Genomic DNA, 26,816 nt, shown 5'->3' on the forward strand with positions numbered 1-26,816 from the left:
TATACAGAGTAACACCTAAAATGGTGAAGTGACAACACAAAAATAAAATGTAGACGAATACACGTCATATCTTATCATAGGAATTTTTATTCTCTTAAATAAAAGTTATAGGAGGTCACTGGTTTGGACTTAGTTTCTGCACCAGGCCTAAAAGACCAAACCGAAATGGAGTCACTCATGCTAAAGTTTCACACCATCAACCCAAAATTAGTTGTTTATCTGACCTTCCAAGAAACCAGGAGACACAGAAAGATAATAGCCAAACCCTCAAACAGACCAGTTTTTGCTGGCATAATAAGGAAGTTGCCTCTGCTTTAACCTTTATAAGAAAAGTAACTTTGAAACAATCAGTCTGCTTTTTGTTTTCTGTTTCTGCTGTCCTCATCTCTTTTATATCAATAAAACCAGCCTCCTCTGTTCAGCTCATCAGAATACTTTCTATTTTAAAAATGAGGTGCCTGATTCTAGAATTGCAAATGAAAGCCAATTAAGATCTTTAAAACTAAATTTGTCGTCATTTTGTCTTTTGACAGTCCTAAACATATGCGAAAAGAGACCTCAGAAAATCAAGTATAACAGCAAATAAATTTTAACATTTGATATATTTTAAAAAACCATAAAAGTAAAAGACAAACTATAAACTAAAAATTAAATTGCAGCATATATGCCAAACATGGACATATATAATAATTTCTTACAAATCAATAGCGAATATTATACCAGTTTTTAAAAATAGTGAAAAGCATGGAAAAATAATTCACACACAAAAAAATATGTATATATAACCATCAACCTCATGAATAAAGAAATGCAAATTCAAACTACAGTGAGGCCTCATTTTTGCCTATCAAAACAGAAAATTTTATTTTAATTAACCTTTGATTCAGTAATTCTATTTCCAGGTCCTTGTCTTAAAGAATTAGAGAGGTGCACAAATATGTGTGTTCAAGGATATTTATTGCAACAACATTTATGAAAACAACCTGAAATTCCAACAATGGAGATACGCTTAAATAATGTATAAAATAATGTTTTTGTAGACTAATCAATGATTTCAGAAAATGTTTATAAAGTTCAAGATTTAAAAAGTATGATATAAAACTGTACATAAAGCAGGATTCCAAAATTTCAAATACAAATACATATAGGTACATATATACATATACCACAAATAGAAAAATGACTGAAAGAAAAAAATATGAAAATGTTAACGCTTGTTATTTCTATGTAGTGGGATTATGAGAGGTTTCATTTTTTCGTTTAAAGTTTCCTGTATTTTCCAATTTTCCCTAAATTATGTATTGCTTTCACATTTATAAAAATAATAAATAAATGTTAATAATAATGTAACAGTGAGATCAAAGGAGTTTCAAAATATTCCAACATAAACACTGTGTTTTGATCATCCTTTTTGTTTATTTTATAAGTGACTAAATCTTCCAGCTAAAAAGTTTTTATTTCCAGTAGAAGTAGTACTTGTGTTTTTTCCTTGACTCGATTTGGATACAGGATCCACTGCAACATATTTGATTTGGAAACCTCCAGCTGTCACTGAAGCATCACTTAGAAACTTCAAGGTCATGACATTTCCTGTTGAGGGGAAGGAGACAAAAGAACAAAGATGTTACTCTCCTTTGATTTGGCTGACAATTCAAAGACTCTTCATTCTCATAGGAGAATATAAGAATTCATAAACAAGATTCCCAGAATTCAGAGGTCGATTCTCAAGCTGAAGAGTCTGTGGCTGCACTGCTGCAGGGAGCAGGGTAAGAGACGTTTGTATTTTTTTCTTCGGTCCTCCAATCTGTCCTACAGGAAATTTTGTCTATTGCATTTATTTATTTATTTTTGAATGAGACGGAGTCTCTCTCACTCTGTCGCCCAGGCTAGAGTGCCGTGGCGCAATCTCGGCTCACCTCAACTTCCGCCTCCTAGCTCAAGCGATTCTCCTGCCTCAGCCTCCCGAGTGGCTGGGATTACAGGCACGTGCCACCACACCTGGCTGATTTTTTGTATTTTTACTAGAGACGGGGTTTCACCATGTTGGCCAGGCTGGTCTCGAACTCCCAACCTCAGGTGATCTGCCCACCTCAGCCTCCCAAAGTGCTGGGATTACAGGTGTGAGCCACCGAGTTGGCCTCTCTATTGTATTTAAAAGGTACTCTTGGGCCGGGCCTGGTAGGTCACACCTATAATCCCAGTACTTTGGGAGGTCAAGGTGGGCAGATCACCTGAGGTCGAGAGTTCAAGACCAGCCTGACCAAAATGGGGAAACCTCGTCTCTACTAAAAATACAAAAAATCAGCCAGGCGTGGTGGCGTGTGCCTGTAATCCCAGCTACTTGGGAGGCTGAGGCAGGAGAATCACTTGAACCGGGAGGGAGAGGTTGCAGTGAGCCGAGATCGTGCCATTGCACTCTAACCTAGGCAACAAGAGCAAAACTCCATCTCAAAAAAAAAAATAAATAAAAGATACTCTTCATAGAAGGAACATCCACTGAATTACAGGAGAATGGCAGGCAGGTCAAACCAGTGATGGGTGGATGAGTTATTTACTAAATGATGTCACAGCAACAAGTTTCACATTTCTAAGAAATGAAGCTAGACTCCTACTTTGCACAGAGTACCTAAACACATTTTACCGTCATATAAAGACCAAAATGTGCTAAATAAGGAGGAAAAACTTTATTATGTAACATAAAATATAGGAATATTTATATCTTTTTCAGGAGGCAAAGGACTTCTTTTTGTTTGTTTTTGGAGACAGGATCTCACTACGTTGCCCAGACTGGTCTCAAGCTCCTGTGCTCAAGTGATCCTCCTACTCCAGTTTCCCAAAATGTTGGAGTCACAGGCATGAGCTGCAAATATATATAAACAAAAGCAGAGTATATACATTCCTAATGCGTGCTTTTATCTATTAACTCATTTAACACCCAAAACAACACTGTGAGGTGAGGGGGATACTTTTTAAATATTCATTTTAAAGATAAGAAACTGAGGCACAGAGTGACTAAGTAGCTTGCCCAAAGCCACAGAACTAAATGGTAGAGTCAGGTTTGAGCACAGGCAGTCTGGTTTCCAAGTTCATGCTCTGATTCTCAGACTGCTGTTTTCCCATATTTGGAAGATTTGCCTAAATATATATAAAAAATTTTTGCATGAGACAGACTGAGAGAAAATAGGGTTAATATCTCTAATATACAAAGGGCTGCTAGAAATAAAAAAGAGAAAGACAAAAGTGCCAAAGAAGAATAGGCAAGAAATTTATTCTTTGAACACCTAAGAATAGGTATTCAAAGGGATGTTCAAAGGGAAAACAGACATTTAAAAATGTGTTCAAAAACACTACCAAAAATTCAACTTAGATTATTAATGATACTTTTTTGCTCTTCTATTGTGAGAGAATTCAGAGAATATTCAGCTGGTTAAAATGCAAATTGGTTAAGTATGAGTTGACAGGCCTTATTAAAAAAAAAACAAAAAGAAAATGTACATTGGGAGTCAGCCAGGCAAGTTGGTTTACGCCTGTAATCCCAGCACTTTGGGAGGCTGAGGCAGGAGGACAGCTTGAATTCAGGACTTCAGGACCAGCGTAGGCAACATAGCAAGACCCCATCTCTACTAAAAATACAAAAATTAGCCTTGTGCGGGAAAATCACTTGAGCGTAGGAGTTTGAGGCTGTAGTGAGCCATTATAGCGCCCTTGCATTCCAGCCTGGGTGACAGAATGAGACCCTGTCTCAAAAAAAAAAAAAAAAAAAAAAGAAAGAAAATGAAATGCAAATTGGCACTGTAGGAATCTATTTTTTTTTTTTAAAGTAGCATTACTGAGTAAAGACAGGTTTTAAAATGTTCATTGAAATGTTGAATAACAAAAGAAAAAAATCAGAATAAAACACCTCAGAATGTTAAATATTAGTACATGACAAATTATGGTATATCCATACAGTGACCTATTAGGCAGTCAGGAAAAAGAATTTGAATGATCTAAATATTGTACTCTGACTTGGAAATATGTCCATAGTATCCATGTATATAATGTTTGTATACTAGAAAAACATCTGGAAGGATGGTCAGTACAGAGTTATCAAATGCCTTTCTGGGATGGAGAGGTGAGGAGAGTAGGCACATGCTTACTTTTATATATCTTGTTAATGTGGTAGGATTATGGACAATTTCAGGTTCTTTTTTTTTTTTTTTTTTTTGAGACAGGATGTCACTCTGTCTTCCAGGCTGGAGAGCAGTGGCATGATCACAGCTCACTACAGCCTTGACCTCCCTGGATTCAGGTGATCCTCCTACCTCAGCCTCCTGAGTAGCTGGGACTACAGGTACACATCAAGATGCCTGGCTAACTTTGTACTTTTAAAGTTTTTTTGAAAGGGAATCTTACTCTGTTGCCCAGGCTAGAGTGCAGTGGAGCCATCTCAGCTAACTACAATCTCTGCCTCTCAGGTTCAAGCGATTTTCCTGCCTCAGCCTCCTGAGTAACAGGGATTACAGGCACTTGCCACCACACCTGGCTAATTTTTTGTGTTTTTAGTAGAGATGGGGTTTTACCATATTGGCCAGGCTGTCTTGAACTCCTGACCTTAATTGATCCACCTGCCTCAGCCTCCCGAAGTGCTAGGATTACAGGTGTGAGCCACTGTGCCCTCCGACTTTTGTATTTTTTTGTGGAGACAGAGTTGCATCATGTTGCCCAGACTGGCCTTAAACTCCTGAGGCTCAAGCAATCCTCTCACCTTGGCCTCCCACAGTGCTAGGATTACAGGCATGAACTACCATGCTTGGCCGATGTCTTTATTTTCTATTTTTGTTTTGTAATCTATACCCCAGGTTGAGTAAGCATATATTTAAAAAGAAATAGTATTGTGCTTGATAGGATTTTTTTTTTTTGAGATGGGGTCTCACTGTGTTGCCCAGGCTGGAGTACAGTGGCACCATCTTGGCTCACTGCAACGTCTGCCTCCCGAGTTCAAGTGATTCTCCTGCCTCAGCCTCCCATGTAGCTGGAACTACAGGCTCCTGCTACCACGCCCGGCTAATTTTTTGCATTTTTAGTAGAGACGGGGTTTCACCGTGTTAGCCAGGATGGTCTCGATCTCCCGACCTGGTGATCCACCCACCTCAGCCTCCCAAAGTGCTGGGATTACAGGCGTGAGCCACTGTGCCAGGCCTATGCTTGACAGGATTTTATGTTAACTTTATCTTATATCTTCTTTTTCTTTTTCTTTTTTTTTTTTTGAGATGGAGTCTCGCTCTGCCACCCAGGCTGGAGTGCAGTGGTGTGATCTTGGCTCACTGCAACCTCCACCTCCTGGGTTCACGCCATTCTCGGCTCAGCTTCCCGAGTAGCTGGGACCACAGGCGCCCGCCACCAGGCCCAGCTAATTTTTTGTGTTTTTAGTAGAGATGGGGTTTCACCGTGTTAGCCAGGATGGTCTCGATCTCCTGACCTCGTGATCCACCTGCCTTGGCCTCCCAAGTGCTGGGATTACAGGCGTCAGCCGCCACCACGCCCGGCCTATACCTTCTTTTTCTATTACTTTGTATCAGTGTCCTCTTCCTGATTTTTTGCCAAATCTTTGGCTCTTTTGTTTAACTGTATTCTTTTCTGTTTCTTGATTTGTTTCTCTTTGAATGAGAAATTGTGTGGGTTTTTTTTTTTCCCCAGTTTCTTGAAGTTATGCCAATAAAACCCTACCACTGATTTGATTACGTTTGGAGTAAGTTGTCTATTTTAGAGAAAAAAGGAAAATGTAAAATTTTAGACTTTTTTTTTTGAGACAGAGTTTTGCTCTTGCTGCCCAGGCTGGAGTGCAATGGCGCGATCTCGGCTCACTGCAACCTCTGCCTCCCGGGTTCAAGCAATTCTCCTGCCTCAGCCTCCCGAGTAGCTGGGATTACAGGCATGCGCCTCCACGCCTGGCTAATTTTGTATTTCTATTAGAGACGTGGTTTCTCCATGTTGGTCACGCTGGTCTTGAGCTCCTGACCTCAGGTGATCCGCCTGCCTCCGCCTCCCAAAGTGCTGGGATTACAGTCGTGAGCCACCGTGCCCAGCCTAGACTTCTTTTTAACTTCTTTGTTTAATAGGATTCTCATCCCCCAACTACCTCCTACAGCAATAAGATGTTTTCTTTCAACTGTCTGTTAATATAAAATATATTTTCAAAAAAGGAATGAGAGATAAGTAAATGGTTTAATTTAATAGGTTATCTTTCTTAAGGGAGTTTGTAACAGAATAATGAACTAGCAAGGTTTAAGCATTAATCATTCAATAACAGAGCAGGAAGTTCCATCTCTTACAGTTATGACGAATAAATTAGAATTGAGTCACTGAAAGGCTGGGGTGTGGGAGTAAGTTAACTAGTAGTATCTGAGTACTCAGAAATTGCAACTCAGTGTAGTTTTATTGTTTATAGTTGCAGAAGTATTGTGATAGTTTTATGACTTGGGAAAAAATAGAATACATAAAAATGCCAGCTGCTGGTGCTGGTGATGGAAATAAAATATTGAATACATGTAAGAAAGAACTTTTTAGGCAGAAAATAGCAGTATGGGATAAATTAAAGAGTGATATTGCATATTAAGATAAATTTATGCGACTACAGGGCATTTCTTGAGGTATATTTCTTGGAATAAAGTCACCGAAAATAATGGGGGGGCAATATTTGGAAAGCACTGCCTATTATATCTGATCTTTTCAGATTTACTATGCATGATTAGCATATTAAAAGATCCCTGCTGTCTTCCAGTAAAGAAATCTGTTTGATATTGTTTAACCCAATGTTTTCCAAATTTATTTGACCTTAGAGCCCTCTTCTCATGTAACATCTATTTAAATCTCACAGAACTTTGTTATTTGAAACATTCTCTGGAGAATACTGTACTAAGATAAAAATGTAATGAATATGATGTAAGATTGTTTTAGTGACAAAGATTTTTAATGACTTTATAAATTACTTCAACCCTTTGTCAATGAAAAATTTCAGCTATTTTATTAGCACATTTATGGAAATCATAAACTACAGCAATATTTGTGGATTTGCAGATTCAAGACTCTCTCAGACGCATTACATTTTCTGCAAAGAACAAGAGTCTATACATTTTTTAGTGCAGGCAGTTGGCATAAATCGTTAAGTAATTTTTTTTTTCTTTTTGTAAGATAGCAAGCTGCATCTGGTCTTGGTTCTTTCAACTTCAAAAAGTGAATAATAACTGCTATTTACTATTTTACAGTGTCCCTTCACTTTCAGGGACACTAAAAAAACAAATCATAGTTTTGGTCCTCAATTTAGAACCTTACCTGTACTGATGATGTCATCTGGAAGCTCATCTCCACAGTATCTGAAAAGGAATTTTTAGAAAAGAGATGTCACACAAATGAATATTATACAGCTAGTAAAGGGGCTCTTACCAATAATTAAGCCTCTAAGTAATAGCTCATTGTTCCATAATTTTTGAAATTTCTATTGTTATTTTACCTGGATTTGTAAGGGAGAATAGGAGTTAAAGTTTGTTATTTGAAATAATCTTCTTACAATATTTATGAGATTTTATTTTATTTTATTTAGATGGAGTCTTGCTCTGTCGCTCAGGCTGGAGTGCAGTGGTGCAGTCTCGGCTCACTGCAACTTCTTCCTCCTGGGTTCAAGCGATTCTCCTGCCTCAGCCTCCTGAGTAACTGAGATTACAGGTATGCACCACCAAACCTGGCTAATTTTTGTGCTTTTAGTAAAGATGGGGTTTCACCATGTTGGCCAGGCTCATCTTCAACTCCTGACTTCAGGTGATCCTCCCACCTCAGCCTCTCAAAGTGTTGGGATTACAGGCATGAGCCACCGCACCCAGCCAATGAGATTTTAAAGGAAAGATATGTAGCATTTTTACTTTGTGTAACTAGAAAATTTTGCGCAGTAAGTAATTTGAATCTACTTGGAAAAATTAAAATTTTATTTCTTTTTTTTGAGACGGAGTCTCGGTCTGTAGCCCAGGCTGGAGTACAATGGTACCATCTTGGCTCACTGCAACCTCTGCCTCCTGGGTTAAAGTGATTCTCCTGCCTCAGCCTCCCGAGTAGCTGAGATTACAGGCACCCACCACCATGCCCGGCTAATTTTTTGTATTTTTAGTAGAGATGGGGTTTCTCCATGTTGGCCAGCGTGGTCTCAAACTCCCGACCTCAGGTGATCCGCCCTCCTCGGCCTCCCAAAGTGCTAGGATTACAGGCATAAGCCACTGTGTCCGGCCTTAAAAATTTATTTCTAATTAATTTTATAAAGTTTTCTTCACAGTTATAGAAGAATGGGCATATGGTTGGTGATATTAATATTTTGAATTCTAGGATAGACTGATTTAAATCTGGAAAAATTATTTTGAACCTTATAGGTATAAAAGGATTTGATTTTTATCTGAATCATGACTTGAAAGGAACCCTCTTACACGTATAAAAAGGTAAGAGTTTTATAGGTTTCTAAATATGTAATTTATTCAAGAGGAAAAGTCTAAATTTACCTGAAAGGTAAATTATATAATATAAATTCAAAAAATAAATTAGTCTGTTCAAACCTCCTAAAAACAGTAGTTTATAATTTTATATAAGATAGGATCTTGCTGTATTGCCCAGGCTGAAATACAGTGTTTATTCATAGGCCCCTTCTCACTTCTCAACACGGGAGTTTTAATCTGCTTGTTTCTGACCTGGGCAGGTTCATCCCTTCTTAGGCAACCTGGTGGTCCCCTACTCCTGAGAGGTCATCATATTGATGCTGCTCTTAGTGTGGACACCCCATCAACATAGTTCACTCTAACCCAGAACTACTGGGCTCAAGTGCTCCTCCTGCCTCAGCTTTCAAAGTAGCTGGGACCACAGGTATGCCCACCTGGACTTTGTTCTTAATTCCCCCAACTCTACTTTGTGTCTTCATCAAACTATTTTTATAAACTATCTTTTCTCTACAGCAGTAGTCTGTCAGCTAAAGAAGGAAATGAGGCCGGGTGCGGTGGCTCACGCCTGTAATCCCAGCACTTTGGGAGGCCGAGGCGGGTGGATCACCTAAAGTCAGGAGTTTGAGACCAACCTGGCCAACATGGTGAAACCCCACCTCTACTAAAAATACAAAAATTAGCCAGGCATGGTGGTAGGTGCCTGTAATCCCAGCTACTCGGGAGGCTGGGGCAGAATTACTGGAACTCGGGAGGCAGAGGTTGCAGTGAGCCAAGATTGTGCCACTGCTCTCCAGCCTGCTGACAGAGTGAGACTCCGTCTCAAAAAAAAAAAAAAAAAGTAGAAAGAAGAAAACAAAACGAAAAATACTTTCCCTTCAAAAAGTATTCATTTTTGCAAGAAATACCTTTGGTTTTCTTTGTATTTAAGTTACACGTTCAAAATTGACATAAAAAGCGATTGAGTCTGTCATTTTTAAATTGTCCCCACTACCATTTTTTTCCCGTTAAATTACTATCATGTATAATAGAGAATTGAAAACTGATAGTCTATTGATAATTGGTAGTCTAAAATATGGGTTATTAGGTGGGGACCTGAGTATATAAAATACCTAATTGTACACTCTTTAATTTTGCAATATATCATAAGATACGCAAAATTCAAAGTAGATTAAAGATTTGGAATGTGAAGAAAAAGGTTGTGTTCTAGCATGCTGAAAAGCCACAGGAAAATATTAAAGAGAGAAAGGGTTAAACTTTGCTTATTTACCTTACATCCATAATACTTAGCACAATGCTTTGTAGGAATAAGAAAGGCAACAATTACTGAATTTATAATCTTTTTTTTTTTTTTTTTAAGGCTGGAGTGCAGTGGTGCAATCTTGGCTCACTGCAACCTCCACCTCCCGGGTTCAAGTGATTCTCCTGCCTCAGCCTCCTGAGTAGCTGGGATTACAGGCGCCCGCCACCATGCCCAGCTAATTTTTGTATTTTTAGTAAAAACAGCGTTTTGCCATGTTGGCCAGGCTGGTCTCGAACTCCTGACCTCAGGTGATCCGCCCACCTTGGCCTCCCAAAGTGATGTGGATTACAGGCGTGAGCCACCATGCCTGGCCCTATAATCATTTTTAAGGTTGTAAGAAATTAGAACTTAAAAACATGAACAATTTTTGCAACTCACATATCTTTCTTCCTTCTATTGTTAGTCAGATCTTGAGGTATTTATAAAATAGACTAACTAGTTCTTACAACTTAGCCATAATCAAAAGGCAGCTCTCACTACTTTAATAAGTATGTTGTAGCGGCCAGCTAAGAAAAATCTTTGTTGAAAAATGATATGGTGCTTTAGGAGAGTAGAACTATTCCAAAATCAATATTATAGGGGCGGTGGAGGAAAAATTAAAGAAGCATCGAACAAAATACTGGACATTCATTTAACTTCCTGTATGGGGACCTACACGTACCTTCCCACGAAGCCATGGACATCATCGTAACTGTCATATATTTCAACATAATCAGCCAAGCAACCTGGATCATCTTCAAGGTCAAAATCTAAAAAACTCAGGTGAATATGCTGACCATACTTGAGTCTAATGTGCCAGTAGCAGATTTGGTTATCTTCATACTCATTTGGGAAGCCTGGAGATTTAAAAATTCCCTTTGAATCTGTAAAGACGCCGCCACACTCCTTTGCTGAAATGAGAAGAAAAAAAACGTAAAAACCCCAAAGCATTAGGAAAAACATTATCCCTATTAAAAGTGACATTTCTTAGCAATCTATTACTTTTTATGAAATATTAAATGTCTTAGTATACAGCATCTATGGTATATTATGTATGCTTTTAGCTAAAGAATAAATGTATTTTTTCGTCAATAGTTACTAAATTCTCTAAAATGAATATGGACTCTTTGTGAATTTATTTTTCTTTTTATATTTTGAGACAAGATCTCGCTCTGTCACCCAGGCTGGAGTGCAGTGACCCAATCATAGCTCATTGCAGCTTTGAACTCCTTGGCTCAAGCGATCCTCCCACTTCAGCCTCCTAAGCAGCTGGGATGACAGGCATGTGCCATTTCTACAAAAAAAAAATTTTTTTTTTTGTAGAAATGGGTCTTGCTATGTTGCCCATGCTGGTATTGAACTCCTGACCTCAAGTGATCCTCCTGCCTCTGCCTCTGAATGTGCTGAGATTATAGACATGAGCCACTGTGCCCAGCCATGAATTTTTAAAAAGTAAATATAGTAAGAAAAAAATGGCTAGGTGCAGTGATGCTCACCCTTAGTCCCAGCTAATTGGGAGGCTGAGGCAGAAGAATCCCATGAGCCTAGGAGTTTGAGGCCAACCTGGGCAACATAGTGAGACTCTGTCTCTAAAAAAATAAAAATAAAAATAAATTTTAAAATTAAAACAATTGAAATGTAATTAATTTTTGCTTTATTTTATCTTTTAAGGCATAACATGACAAGTATTTTGTGCACACACCTGTTTTTTGTTGTTGTTTTTTGAAATGGAGTTTCGCTCTGTCACCCAGGCTGGAGTGCAGTGGCACAATCTCCTCTCACTGTAGCCTCTGTAATTGTTCAAGCAATTCTTATGCCTCAGCCTTCTGAGTAACTGGGATTACAGGCATGAGCCACCATGTCTGGCTAATTTTTGTATTTTTAGTGGAGATAGGGTCTTGCCATGTTGGCCAGGTTGGTCTCGAACTCCTGACCTCTAGTGATCGACCCACCTCAGCTTCCCAAAGTGCTGGGATTACAGGCGTGAGCCATGGTGCCCGGCTTATGTCTATGTATTTTGACAAATATATATACATTTATATTACAAATAGCCCTATCAAGATGGTAGGGACTTTGCCGTGTGGTGTCACCATATGTCTTCGGGGCCACAAGCACTTAGAATAATGGATCCCGTAAATTCTGTTTGGAAAATCATTATGCAATTTCATGATCGCAGGAGACTTTAAAGTCACTCTAATCCACTTAAAAGGAATAATTTATAATTATTCTGTATACTGCCTTTACTGATTTTAAACTAATACCCTAATCCTAATATTTTAGGATTTGATGGAGTTATTCAGGTTTGTTTTTTCCAAGTCATTCATCATTTAACAGATTTCAATGTTATAACTTGTCATAAGAAAAGCAAACACATGTAAAACAAAACAAAAACGCTACATCAGAATCAATGGTTTGCAATATGACCTAGAGGGAAAGCTAGGAAGAAGCCCTGGTTAATTTTAATTCCATATAAGGTAAGTGTCTAATGTCTAGAAAGAGGTGCTCCCCAGCCTTTCTATGATCCTGTTCTGCTCATCCAATCTTTGTTGTATATATTAATAAATTAGAAAAAATTCAAATCTTGAACTAATTTGGCTGCCTATTTGCTATATTTATTTAGATCTACATTTTACATTACATCTAGTTACTGCCTCATCTATTATTTGGAATATCAGCTCTAACTTGGTGACATTGATTAATCAATAATGATTGCTTGATTTTTCTGAAGCCATTATTTTTTTTTCATTCCAGTGATGTTTCAGTGAGCTGTTCCCCTAGTGCTAGTTCAGGCAGTCAAGTCTCCTTCAAGTTAACCACATCCTAAATAGTCAGCATACCACCAAATCCAAAAGTGAGCTAAATGCACTGAGAATTGGGTAAAAACAAATCTCCCAGGATTCTGTACACATGTTCCCAGAGTGTATTCAGCCTCTCTCAGAAAAGAAAGCAACTTATAATAATTTATAATTTAGGATTATATTCTTATGAAAGGGCAACGCAATACTGAAAGGACCGTTTCATTGGCACTTCTTCAATGACTCTAGAGTTTAATCTATGGAAATTATCCAATAGAAGCTCAGAGATCCTAAAGTTTATCAAGTGAAGGAAGAATCAGAGAATATATTTGAAAAGAATAGTTACTCTTGAGAGTAAAAGAAGAGTGGTCTGCATAAATATATTTAAGAAAATGTAAGAGAGGGAGGGAGGGAGGAAAGGAAGATACGTATTATTGACATAACTAAATATAGCACTAAATTAGTACTGTATAGTATAGGACTAAATAAGCTTAAAGCATGTCAAAGTGACTTGAAAGTTAAAGTTACATAAATGCACTGTTAACTATTCCTATTTTGTCTCAGTTAAGACTAGTTGTAGATGTAGGCAAAAATCTTTCTACCTGGACTACACGTAATTTTGAGATATAGGTTAGTTACAGACATGAGAAACTGTTCTCCAAATGTTAATATCATTAAATAATAGATTTTATAAGAATACACTAGAACCTCACTATGTAATTCTCCTACTGTGTTATGGAATTTCTTATAGGGTAAATCCAAATGGGACATGTCTGAGGATGTTTATGATCCTAAATGCCAGGAAGACTTTGTAACATACTGTAATATTTTGTAACATTGTCCTGGGGGAAATATATCCAAAAAGAACAGCCTACTTTTTCTCCAAGAACATGCCCTAAGAATAATTCTTTATAGTAATTGTGAGTTAAATTTTCTCATTATTTCCTAGTTGTAAGCAACCATGGAAAAAATATGAATAAAAATATACTGTATAATGATAACTAGTATATATAGTATATGACTGTTAAACCATAGAATTAGAGTTGCTTAGTTTAGAAGTACTAGCATATATACACAAAAAGAAATTAGGGAAAGAATTTGTTTACTTTGTCTCCTTTTCCCCCTTGTATCGAAAGGACAATTTTGAATAGTTAACATTTGGTAGCATCACTTCATTGTTTTAGCTAATTCACTGCGACAAGTTTTTAATCTGCTTTTTATTTTCTTTTTCTTTATGGCTGGGATGTTACCTGGCACAGAGAAGATCTGAATTGTCAGTCCCATCTGCCTAATCATTATTGACTCCTGATTTGGGGTTACTTAATCTCTAAGTTTCAATTTCCTGATTTCTAAAATATAACAACAGCTCCTTGAAGAATTATTGTGAATATTAAGTTAGAGTGTAGATGAAGGAACATAACTCAAGGTCTGGTATAGTATAAGCACTTTATGAATTATAGTTATTAGTAGTAATTATTATTACCAAATTCAATGATTTCTGGAAAAAGTAGCCATTTCTTTTTTAACAACCTCTTAGCAGCATGGAACTGTTTTTGCAAAACATAAAATTATTATTTTTAATGTACCATGTGGGTTGTAGCAATAGGCATCCCATCTTTCACTCCTATTGAGACGGACTCCATAATCAATAATGCCAGTTTTTCCAAATCCACAGTTGGGCCCTGGCTTCACAATGGGGTATCCAACTCTGCCCTTAGCCATCCATCCAGCAGCACAGACGTGAAATCCTGCAAGAAGAAAAAGAGTTACGGACTAAACTGCTAAACTGTCTTGGCCAAGCAAAAGTCATCTTAGCAAAGATAGCCACTTCTAACAATAAGTTTCTTAACTGCTCAAATCCAGTTCATGTAAAAGGGAGAAAATTGTTTCCTTAATTAGACAAAGTGTGAATACACATGAAATATAACCTCTGATTTCTACTAGAAAACTACCTCTTACTTGAAAAAAATGCAAATAGACTACAAATTATTGTGGGTATGAAACTAATCCAAGTTCAGAGCTGGCTGCTTTTCACAAATGACTTATCGAATGCCATGAGATAATTTCTGAAATTATCAATTTTGAAAAACATATTTTCAAGTGGTAATTTAATTTCTATTTCAGGGTCAATTAAGATATTTTTAATATCTTATTTATTTATTTTTTGAGACAGAATGTCACTCTGTCACCCAGACTGGAGTGCAGTGGCACAATCTCGGCTCACTCCAACCTCCGCCTCCTGGGTTCAAGCAATTCTCTTGCCTCAGCCTCCTGAATAGCTGGGGTTACAGGCATGTGCCACCATGCCCAGCTAATTTTTTTATTTTTAGTAGAGATGGGGTTTCTCCATGTTGGCCAGGCTGGTCTCGAGCCCCTGACCTCAGGTGATCTGCCCACCTCGGCCTCCCAAAGTGCTAGAATTACAGGTGTGAACCACCACGCCTGGCCTATTTATTTATTTAAGACATGGTCTTGCTCTGTCATCCAGGGTAGAGTGCAGTGGCATGAACACAGCTCACTGCAGCCTCTACCTCCTGGGCTCAAGAAATCCTCCCACCTCAGCCTTTAGAGTGGCCATGACCACAGGTGTACATCACCACACCTGGCTAATTTAAAAATTTTTTTTTTTAGAGATGATGTTTCGCTATGTTGCCTAGGCTGGTCTTGAATTCAAGCAGTCCTCCTGCCTCAGCCTTCCGAAGTGCTGGGATTACAGGTGTGAACCACTGCACCCTACCAGATATTAGTAATGTTTTAAAAGATTTGAATAAAGATAAATTCTCTCATATATTTCAAACAAAGGCTCAGCCCTGTTTCCCTTGCTCAGCCTCAGAGGCTGTTTTAGTGTCTGTCAGTGCCACCCAAGATCAATTTTACTAGAGGTCCAGGATGGACAGTAAAGACTATGGGCTTTGTCTCTACCATTTTGGTTACTTTGCCCCATGCCACTCCGTGATTATAGACCAGCAGTCATCTTGGGAGGCTATGGGGCATTTGAGAAAACACTGTTTTTTGTTTTCCTTGAGTAATGTATCAACTTTGCTGGACGTTATCCAGTCAGCAAAGGAGTTCTGAGTGGGAGTGGTCCATTGTCCCCAAAGGCCAAGAGAGATGGGTAGCAATCCACTTTTGTATAAAGAAGCATATAACACTAGTTGATTACTGGAATTTTCACCAGGTCTTCTGATACCATCTTCCCAGTTTCTTTCTGCTTCTATCTCACGACCTGCCTGTTCTTTTCCTTATAGCTTTTGATCCTGAAGTACAAATACATTCTCCCACTTAATGTAAAACAACTGGGGAAAAAAGCCACTAAATTCAATATTTCTTCTCCCAAGTAAATTTGCTTGTAAGACTCAATATAGTACTATAGCATCATTTAACAACCTTCATACTCAGAAGTCAAAGAGATAGAACAATACTAAAAATGAAAACAACGGCATTGAAATTAATGAGAAATTTAAATGATATTGAAGTAATGAGGTTTTCATTTTCTTTTGACTTTTATTTTATTAGATCACACTGGGTTAAGACCCCACATAAGTTGCTGGAACACTAGAAACTTTCTGCCAACTCTAGGCAGGTGGATAGGAGAAGTCAGAGAGCGGAGATGTCCTAGGGGCTTAGTGATATATCAGAAGGGGGTTGGAGAAAGAAGTCTTACTAGGGTTTAGGAAAGATGGATTTTTTTTCCTCTAAGGATGAAAAAGAAGAAAAATCATTGTGAAATTAGTTACCAATTTTTCTGGCTGCCTCTAGCTGCTTATAAGTTGCGAGATGGCCACCTTCAAATTCACACACCGCCTTAGCTTCTGCATAGGTGAGCTTGTATTTGCCAGACCGTGATTCTCTGTGGTACACACCTGCTGCTCGTTCTGTAAAATCAGATGATGTCGTAAAAGCACTGTTATTCCTTCTTACGAAACAGGGGAAATTCTGTGGCCTCAGCTGGAAGATTACAACAGTTACCGTTCCTGCCAAAGAGCTTTCTGTGTTGGCTGCCTTGGGTAGCTAAGTTTTCACTGTTAGGAAGCTTTGGGGAAAAATATGAATGAGGGGGAATTTTAGGGGAATTTGCGGCCATAAACAGAAACTTGAGGCTAAATTATGTTTTTGATCTGATAGCCTGAAATACAGTTTTTATTTATTTTTTATTTTTATTTTGTGAGATGGAGTCTCACTCTGTTGCCCAGGCTGGTACGATTTGGGCTCCCTGCAATCTCTGCCTCTTGGGTTCAAGCAATTCTCCTGCCTCAGCCTCCTGAGTAGCTGGGATTACAGGCATGTACCACCACAACCGGCTAATTTTTGTATTTTTAGTAGAGACGAGGCTTCACCATGTTGGCCAGGCTAGTCTCGAACTCCTGACCTCAAGTGATCCACCTGCCTCAGCCTCCCAAAGTGTTAGGATTACAGGTGTGAGACACCGCACCCAGCCTAAAATAAAGTTTTTAATACAACATTGTATTGCAACACTATCCACAAGTGATAAAGTTTTGGTTTTCTTTTGGATTTAAGCTATATAAAAACTTGCCAAGGTAAGCAATGGGGGAAAAAAAAGGTGAAGGCAAAAGAAACCAGTGAAGATGGATCCATTATGTAGGCTCACAGTGATGGAGAAAAATAAGCTAAAATATCCAATTGAGAGGAATGACTAATTGACTAATGCAATATAATTAAGAATTTAGGCCGGGCGTGGTGGCTCGTGCCTGTAATCCCAGCACTTTGGAAGGCCGAGGCAGGCGGATCACGAGGTCAGGAGATCGAGACCATCCTGGCTAACATGGTGAAACCCTGTCTCTACTAAAAATACAAAAAATTAGCCGGGCGAGGTGGCGGGCGCCTGTAGTCCCAGCTACTCAGGAGGCTGAGGCAGGAGAATGGCGTGAACCCGGCAGGCAGAGCTTGCAGTGAGCAGAGATTGTACCACTGCACTCCAGCCTGGGCAACAGAGCGAGACTCTGTCTCAAAAAAAAAAATAATAATAATTTAGTAAAACAAATAAAAACTGAGGAAAGATCTGAAGGGATCCAAAGCAAATACTGAATTAGGGAAAAGAAAAACAGATTCAAACACAGCAGAGAAAAAACTGGACACACCTAACTACCAGTTAAAGCCTCAATTTTTTAATCTGATTTGTCTTTTTTAGTTCACATATTTTTCCCAACATATTTTAGGCAGTGTTAAGTCATACATGAGTTGTCTTCCAATAGATCACTGTTTAAATGGATTGTTTTGAGTTTGGAGTGCCTTCTACCATAGAAACAATGTGAAAAGATTCCCAGGACAATAGTCATAACATTAGCTCTGTAGTTAGCTCTAATAGTTCTATGTAGTCTGACATTATGGTTAAGTCTCTGTATCCTGACCTGTGCAATCAACCACCCTTAGGACCATTTTCATTGAGGACATACATATTTCTTGGCACCAACAAATGAATCCAGGGGAATTAGAAATATAATTCTTTGTTTTCCACCCCAAACTGAAGTTGAGATTGCCATAGTTCAATAACAGAGGGTGCTTGTTTTTCTGAACTCTAAGGATCTTGCTCTTATACATTACATAGTAACTCTGTTACACACAGAGGACCTTAGTCAATCTGATGCTGGAGGTCAGAGAATACCGGGACCATCAGTCAGGTTGTTTCTCCATTGAAAGGTACCTGCTGCCCGGTATCCTTCATGTGGCAAAGCCTCATTAAACTTTCGCTAGTTTTCAATTTAGTTACTTTGAGCATTATACCACGGGGTATTTTGCTAGGTGCTGTGGGTCAGGTTCTATCCTCAAGGAACTTGGACACTAGTGAGTATTCTGAATTTCTTTATCTTGAAATACAGGAACACCAAAGCTTTTGGTAGATGCAGGAGGCGTGTTTAACTTACTTATGTATTATAATAGAGATTGTTGTTAATCATTAAAAATGTTAAAAATTATATTTCGTAAGTATACAGATTAAAAGACCTGTATTTGAAAACAAATTTTGTAGAAATTAATGTATACAAAGTTTTCTCAAACTGATTTTCTTTATATTTTATTTCAAAATTAAAATGTGATGCTTACAGAAAAAATTAATGGAGATTTGGCCAGGCGTGGTGGCTCATGCCTGTAGTTCCAGCACTTTGGGAGGCTGAGGCGGGTGGATCACTTGAGGTCAGAAGTTCCAGACCAGCCTGGCCAACATGGTGAAACCCCGTCTCTATTAAAAATACAAAAAATTAGCCGGCTGCGGTGGTGCACGCCTGTAGTCCCAGCTACTCAGAAGGCTGAGGCAGGAGAATTGCTTGAACCAGGGAAGCAGAGTTGCAGCAAGCAGAGATCATGCCACAACACCCCAGCCTGGGCGACAGAGCAAGACTCTGTTTCAAAAAACAAAACAAAATAAAACAAAAGAATTAACAGTTTTAAAAAATAATAATTTTAAGTTTTCCTCCCGGTAAATTTTCATTTTTTAAAAATCTTTTATTTCAGATTCAAGGGGTACATGTGAAGGTTTGTTACATAGGTAAACTCATGTCACAGTGGTTTGTTGCACAGATTATTTCATCACTCAGGAATTAAACCCAGTACCTCTGTTCCTCTCCCTTCTCTCACCCTAAGTAATTTTTCTTAAACTTTTGGTACCTACTGAAACTTGTCTAGTAATAACCTAATAACAGAAATAGCAAAAAATTTTTATGTTATAATTTTTGATTTAATTTATTAAATATTAATATTCCACATTGTTCCTCTAACAGCACCAAACTTCCCGGTATGTTGCCATATGAACAAATAGAGAACTCTTGGAGTATGTACCTGACAATTTTAAATACGGTGTTTTATTTAAAATATTTCTCAATTCAGAATTTTGAGCTATTGAGATGGACCTTTGTACAATGGATCCCAATTTTACCTTTCAGAAGAAATAATATTTTATTAATTTATCTAGTCAATAGTCATTTATTAAAACTGAAAATTTGTTTAATAACTGTTTTCTCTTTTTAGTGAGTGGTGGCAGTAGAAATGGACTTTGGTTCCACTGCTGTTTCTACCACGGAGTTGTATAACCAGATGAGCCTCAGTTTCCTCATTTGTCAAATAGGAATAATGATAGCTTCTGGGCCATAGGAGGAGCTCAAGATATGTTACTTTTCCTTTGTTTTTTTTTTTTTGCTTTGAGATAAAGTCTCACTCTGTCACCCAGGCTGGAGTGCAGTGGTGATGTCACGGCTCACTGCAACATCTGCCTCTTGGGCTCATGTGATCGTCCCACTTCAGCCTCCTGAGTAGCTGGGACTACAGGCATGCACCACCACACCCAGTTAATTGTATTTTTTTTTTATAGAGACAGAGTTTCTCTGTGTTGCCCAGGCTGGTCTTTTTAATTCCTGGGCTCAAGCAATCTGCCCACCTCAGCCTCCCACAGTGCTATGATTACAAGTGTGAACCACCGCATCCCGCCTTCCTTTCCCTTCTTTTTCAGATTCAACAATAAAAATAATTGCTTATCTGTGCATTTATTATTCTCATGATCCATGTAAAATGATTGTAATTTCTTGTCCTTAACTGTTGTTTGTTTTTGTTTTGTTTAAAGTACTATTTTTAAAATTAGATAATACCAGAGTTAAAATAAGCCTTAGGGATCCTTTACTTCAACCTTATCATTTTACCAGATTGGAACCATAACCTAGAGAATTTAAAGTAAACTTGTCCAACTTGCGGCCTGCCAGGACGGCTTTGAATGTGGCCTAACACAAATTTGTAAACTTTCTTAAAACATTATGAGTTGCCCAAGACAATTCTTCTTCTTCCAATGTGGCCCAGGGAAGGCAAAAGATGGGACACCCTAGATTTAAAGTGTCCTGTTCTCGATAGTTGCTAACAGATGTATCCCTTCTAATCCAACTATCTTTCCTTCCTAAATGGTTTCTAATATTATATTGATCCAACCAACTATAAACTATAAACCAAACATCTGTGCTAGGATGGCTGGTCAATAATTTGCCCCAGATTGAAGCAATTTGCAATTATCCTGACCCTCAGATTTGTAGCATACATTAATAGACATTTGAATTTGCTTCTCTCTACCTCTGGAGCAGAACATCTATTGTCTAGGTTTATATTTTTGTAACATACAATGACACTTTAAAAGACAACTCTAGGCCGGGCGCGGTGGCTCAAGCCTGTAATCCCAGCACTTTGGGAGGCCGAGATGGGCGGATCACGAGGTCAGGAGATCGAGACCATCCTGGCTAACACGGTGAAACCCCGTCTCTACTAAAAAATACAAAAAACTAGCCGGGCGAGGTGGCGGGCGCCTGTAGTCCCAGCTACTCGGGAGGCTGAGGCAGGAGAATGGCGTGAACCCGGGAGGCGGAGCTTGCAGTGAGCTGAGATCCGGCCACTGCACTCCAGCCTGGGCGGCAGAGCGAGACTCCGTCTCAAAAAAAAAAAAAAAAAAAAAAAAAAGACAACTCTAAATTACTTGATTATTAGAGGGTTTGATAACATTTCAAAGTTTATCTGCCTGGATTTAATTACTAGCTTCACGACATTTAAAAAAAAATCCTGGCGAATATGAGCATATTTCCTACATTTGACTGTATACAACAAAAATAAAGAGATGGGCTCATTCCTCTACTAAATGTCAGATCCTGTCTTGGCCAAATGGATCATAATGAAATTAGTTCACTGGCTGAAGCTGAAAAAAATAGGTGGCAAGGCTGTGCATTACAAATTAGGCTTTTTAATGAAATCCGCATGGTTGTAGTTATTACCAGAGAGAAACATGCTGAAAGGGAAAATATTCTACAACTGTGCTGTTTAGCACGCATAAAATCAAAATCTAGGTTAATTTCACCTTCTCTTTATTTCTTTTTTCTAGGCAAGAATCTATGCATTTTTCCCCAAGAAATTCCATTTATTTTTACTGTTAAACACAATAATGAACATAGAGCAGTATCAATTTGTATCATGAGAATTAAAGCATTGTTTAGCATACTGTAACATAAGGGGTGTTTTGGATTTTCTGCATTTTCCTTTTTTGATCTATTGTTTATCTTCACTGTTTGGCCTATGTCATTCCTTACATTTAACAAAACAAAATAACAAAAGAAACTTTCCTTGTCTAACAAAAGGGTCAGAAAAGTATTTATATGGATAGTACAAACAGAAAGAATCAAAGTGGTAAGAATGCATTCAGAAGGAGAAACATTTTTCACTTTTTTCTGTATTGCCAGCTGGCTTGGTCAAAATAGTCAAAATGTTTGAAAAAACTAAGATATAGACTATAGCTCAGAGTACATGAAGCAATTATTATAAAATTTTTGTATACTCCAATTTACCTGTTATGATTCTGAAATCTGATTGCAAATGCATTGACAAAAACAAAAGACTATATTGGTGTTTCTAGTTGGTTAAAGAAATACTCCTCTGTGCTACTACATCTGCTTTGAAAAGTTTAAAAGTGTATTTTCATACTGAATATAAATATTAACTGCTATTTTCTACTGAACAGTTTACTTTATAAAATGCTATTTTTACTTTTCAGAGGACAAGAACACTTAAGGAAAAAAAAGCATATGTATTCCAAAGGCTATCTTTCCTAAGCATTTTCTTTGAGAACATCAGCCTTGTACAGAATAGAAAAAGTTACTGCTTTAATTTCCTTCTCCATGATTTAAAGAATTGACATTCTCAACAAGAAGCTCATGAGTGAAGTTTCTTACCAAGCCATATGGAGTTATGAAAAATTCCATCCTTGAATCCCCATCCTTGAGCCTCTTCCCATAGCAAGAGAAATAAGTAAATTAAGATGATCATATCGTCAGTTGTAGCGAAGTAACAGCCTGTTAGGGGCTGCTCACAATAAATTCTCAGAGCAGCGGCTGAAATGTGACTGAAACATCTGGTTTCCACATCTTTTAAATAGTTTTTTTCAACCGTGAGGTCAGCAAGTACTCTCCAATGGCATTTTCCGCTGTGGAGTTACACAATTATCTCAGTGTCTCAAGCAAATCCTCTGACTCATTTGCATTGGCAACCTAAACTAAGGAGATAGAATGATCATCTATGTTTTAAAATTAACTTACTAAGAACGGAGTTCATTTATTGTTAGTCACAAACAGTTTTCTGTCAGAAAGTTTGCGTAACTTGATGCAGATTTAGCACTGATTAAAAGAAAGTCAAACTTCAGTAGGAATTTCAAGATAAATCCTAAATATCTTATTTGCAGTGTCAATTATGGGATATGGGGTTAAATACTAATCTTTTATTGGTAATGTTGGACTGGCTTTTCCTAAACATTGTCAAGCCCATATAAAAAATTTAAAACAAAAAGTGTACACAGTTTGGAGAATCCTAATTTTTCTCCAATGATATATGACTTCCTTATTCTCTGTCTGCTTTCTTCCAGGGTGGGGTCTGTTGCAGTCTTTGGTTTGTTATGGTCATCAGTTAAATAAATGCATCAGCTCCCAGAAAAATAGTTCAATTTCAGAGCATCAGGACGTTCCAGCAGCTTTGGGATGTCCTGTTATAACAGGCCTGTTTTTGCGGGCCACAAATTCTTGAAGGGTTGGGAGAAAGGTGGGTAGACTAATAAAGTTAATAACAATTTGTCCCTAGCTTCCCGAGACCACTCTAACTTTGAAGAAGATGATCAAAATAATAGATAATAATTATTACAGTAAGTCATCATGTCTTCAAATATACCAAACTTTCCTCTTCCTTTATGTAGAATCCTTGGGTAACATATCTGATAATACTCCCACTACCACTGATGCTAATGGCATTTCCTGTTATTCATTGATAGCCATTTATTGGCAACTTTTGATTTTTTTACAAAATTCGTTATTTTTTGGAACTTAGATTCTCTACTTTCGGTCCCAAATTGTTTCCCATTCACTCCTATTATAGCATTCACTTCTCCTATGCTTTCTTAGTCCCTCCAATGACGTTGGAGTTCTTTGAAAAAGCCAACTTGCTAGACGTGCTCTGGTCTGGAGTTAGCTTTGAATCCCTTAGACGTCTTTGCTTTGAACATCTCAGGTATGTTCTGGTCTCATCTCTTCTCAAAAGAGCAGTTATGGGGATGTAGGCTGAGAGTACAGAATTTTTTGGATGCCCACTGAGGTAGGCATAAAGTTACTAGCATTCAAAAATCTTTATTTTGGACCAGTGGCACGTGAAAGATGAGGGAATTGTATCCAAGTTCACAGATAGGATTAGTGAATTTAAGTTTGTTGCAAAAGGGAAAGGTATGGTCTAGACCAGGTGGATGTGACTATGGAGAAGACAGACATGGTTAGTGAGAGCAAGATTCATAGGTAGTTGGAAGGAATAAACCATGACATTTCTTTGGAAAGTATAATTATATGATTATTTTAAGTTTGTGGTTTAGGAAGTAAATATAACTTTAGTTGTGCAATGCTACAGCAAAACCTTCCCATAGTCTTTCCAATTCTTTGCTTGTCACATCCTCCAGCTGTGCCCTTTCTGCATCTCTCTCAAGCGCCTGATTTCCCCCTAGTTCTCATTTATCAAAAATTACTCTCAGCAAAGGGTTTGCAATTAATCTTTACTTAGGCCAGATAACTAAGAACAGATACCCTTCTGTGTTCATTTGCATTTTAATGAAGCTCCAAGTAGAGCGAAGTGTGAATGTTCGACTTCTTTTAACACAAAAATTTAATGAGTTGCTTTGATGAATTAACCCAGTCTGGGGTGGAGGATTTCTTTCTCCCCTCTGCCAACTCTCATGCATATTATTATATTATTTATATTCAATATTTCCCCTTACCTCTGCATAGTGTCTGAAAATCTCATCCTCCATATCATCAAGGAAATAGAGAATAATGCCTAATGATATGGGTCCTGATTTTGAGGGGCATTCAATAAAGGAAAGAGGAAATAGGGTTTTCATATGGAAAAGATGCAGAGAGTAATCCTGAGGACAAGAGAGTAGAAAAGAGAGAGTGGCAAATGAAATGTTGCCTGTAAACTTATCTTAGAAGTTGTCTAAGAAGCACCTCTGCCCAGCCTCCAGCACACACCACCCAGCATGAGCCTCATGAGGAGCTGAGAGAAGATACACCGATAAAGTATCTTCTGGATAAGGTGGCTCACACCTGTAATTCCAACACTTTGGGAAGTCTAGGCAGGCAGATCACGAGGTCAGGAGTTCGAGACCAGCCAGACCAACATGGTGAAACCCCGTCTCTACTAAAAATACAAAAATTAGCCATGCGTGGTGGTTCACTCCTAGAATCCCAGCTACTCAGGAGGCTGAGGCAGGAGAATCACTTGAACCCAGGAGGCGGAAGTTGCAGTGAGCCGAGATCATGCCACTGCACTCCAGCCTGGGTGCCAGAGCCAGACTCCATCTTAAAAAAAAAAAAAAAGAAAAAGTTCCTTCCTTTGGAAGACTTTACTAGTCAAGTGTTCTGCCTTCGCAGAGGAATGCCCTCCCCTCCCATGATCTCTGGGTCAAGATGTGCAGTGGCTCCTTTCGCACATGTCACCACTAGCTGAAAACCCAGCAAGACTGCTTTTTGTAGAGGAGCTCCTCTTTTGGTTGCTTTTCTACAATGCTCCAATGCCCGTAAGCCTAAGCAGCTATTAGATACCTAAAGGCATGGTGGGAGAACTCCGTATCTGAATTGGGATAGGGCTGCACTGAACAAGCTTAAGATCTCTTAAGCTGCCACAGTGGTTAATGATGTCGCTATTACACAAAGTTAACTGAAAAAATGAGACGTTAGCCAGTGTGGTGGTGTGTGCCTGCAGTCCCAGCTATTCAGGAGGCCGAGGCAGGAGGATCACTTGAGCCTAAGAGTTTGAGGCTGCAGTGAACTATGATCACATCACGACATTATAGCCTGGGCAACAGAGCGATACGCTGTCTCGAAAGAAAAGAAAGAGAGCGAGAGATACACTAAAGTAGAATTTTAAACATTTATCAGTGGTTGAGAGGAAATATTTTATATTCTTTTGACATGCTGAGTTTCACCTGACAGGGAAAAGGGATGGAGAAGTGTCAGGTGAATACAGACAGGAGAAAAAGAAAGAGAATGAAAACAGGTTCTACGAGAACATGTCTGATTATACTTAAGACTGGATTTGAATGGCAAGATGTACAAAAATGCAATTCTTTGACACACTGTATGAAAATTAAAATATAAATTATATCCTTTATTGAGCATATGTTGCAATCTTGGAAAGAAGGAAAAAAACCAAGAGATTAGGAAAGGGTGGAGCTCAGTGAATTACAAAACATGTCAATACAGGACATTTTTAACACTGCCAATAAGTACATAAAATTGCAATATGGAAATGCCCCACCCACCCCAGGATCTCCACAAGGACTAGGATAGGAATAAAGGCAATACATGAAGAAAAACCCATTCCCCTTGAGTATGATTTAAAACGATTGGAGAGAAATTCTTTTTTTTTTTTTTTTTTTTTTTTTTTTGAGACGGAGTCTCACGCTGTTGCCCAGGCTGGAGTGCAGTGGCGCGATCTCGGCTCACTGCAAGCTCCGCCTCCCGGGTTCCCGCCATTCTCCTGCCTCAGCCTCCTGAGTAGCTGGGACTACAGGCGCCCGCCACCGCGCCCGGCTAATTTTTTTTTTTTGTATTTTTAGTAGAGACGGGGTTTCACTGTGGTCTCGATCTCCTGACCTTGTGATCCGCCCGCCTCGGCCTCCCAAAGTGCTGGGATTACAGGCTTGAGCCACCGCGCCCGGCCGGAGAGAAATTCTTATGTGCGACATAGAACAAGCTTAAAGAAATGAAATATGTGGCAGTGTACTCGTCCATTCAATAATCAGTGCAAACTTTTACAGGGTCAGTGAGCAGGATAGAGCCTAACTAGAACAATGGGAAATCTTTGGAAAAGTGAAATGTTTATTTATTTATTTATGTAGAGACAGAGTTTTGCTCTTGTTGCCCAGGCTGGAGTGCAATGGCACAATCTCGGCTCACTACAACCTCCACCTCCTGGGTTCAAGCAGTTCTCCTGACTCAGCCTCCTGAGTTGCTGGGATTACAGGCATGCACCACCACGCCCAGCTAATTTTGTATTTTTAGTAGAGACGGGGTTTCTCCATGTTGGCCAGGCAGGTCTCAAACTCCTGACCTCAGGTGATCTGCCCACCTCAGCCTCCCACAGTGCTGGGATTATAGGTGTGAGCCACCATGCCTGGCCTATTTAATTATTTTATATTAAAAAGCTTTGAGACAGTGAATATGAGCCTGTGTACAACACTGAATGGAGTAATGCACTTTCAAGTTTATGGGTAAACAGATGTCA

At 38.6% G+C, this 26,816-nt stretch overlaps 2 protein-coding genes across 2 annotated transcripts in view; one reads left to right on the forward strand and one right to left on the reverse strand.

The window, feature by feature from the left end:
* RND3 (Rho family GTPase 3) overlaps window positions 1-26,816 on the forward strand; it is a 1,016,315-nt gene that overhangs the window by 105,418 nt on the left and 884,081 nt on the right. The window lies entirely within an intron of this gene.
* Window positions 939-22,400, reverse strand: TNFAIP6 (TNF alpha induced protein 6). The gene is made up of 6 exons (XM_050750422.1): window positions 22,235-22,400; window positions 16,268-16,405; window positions 14,117-14,278; window positions 10,418-10,646; window positions 7,315-7,355; window positions 939-1,590 (listed from the first exon to the last, which is right to left on the reverse strand). Exons 1-6 carry the CDS (start codon window positions 22,326-22,328, stop codon window positions 1,421-1,423), a joined length of 834 nt encoding a protein of 277 aa, XP_050606379.1. The 5' UTR covers window positions 22,329-22,400; the 3' UTR covers window positions 939-1,420.

The sequence above is a fragment of the Macaca thibetana genome, chromosome 12 (assembly GCF_024542745.1).
Source record: "Macaca thibetana thibetana isolate TM-01 chromosome 12, ASM2454274v1, whole genome shotgun sequence".
NCBI lineage: Eukaryota > Metazoa > Chordata > Mammalia > Primates > Cercopithecidae > Macaca > Macaca thibetana.

Coding starts and splice junctions, on each gene's coding strand:
- TNFAIP6 (XM_050750422.1), bottom strand. CDS start 22,328: ATGATCATCTTAATTTACTTATTTCTCTTGCTATGGGAAGAGGCTCAA. Junction 16,406..22,234: donor TCATAACTCCATATGGCTTG/GTAAGAAACTTC, acceptor CTGATTTTACAG/AACGAGCAGCAGGTGTGTAC. Junction 10,647..14,116: donor CTATTGCTACAACCCACATG/GTACATTAAAAA, acceptor TTCTCATTTCAG/CAAAGGAGTGTGGCGGCGTC.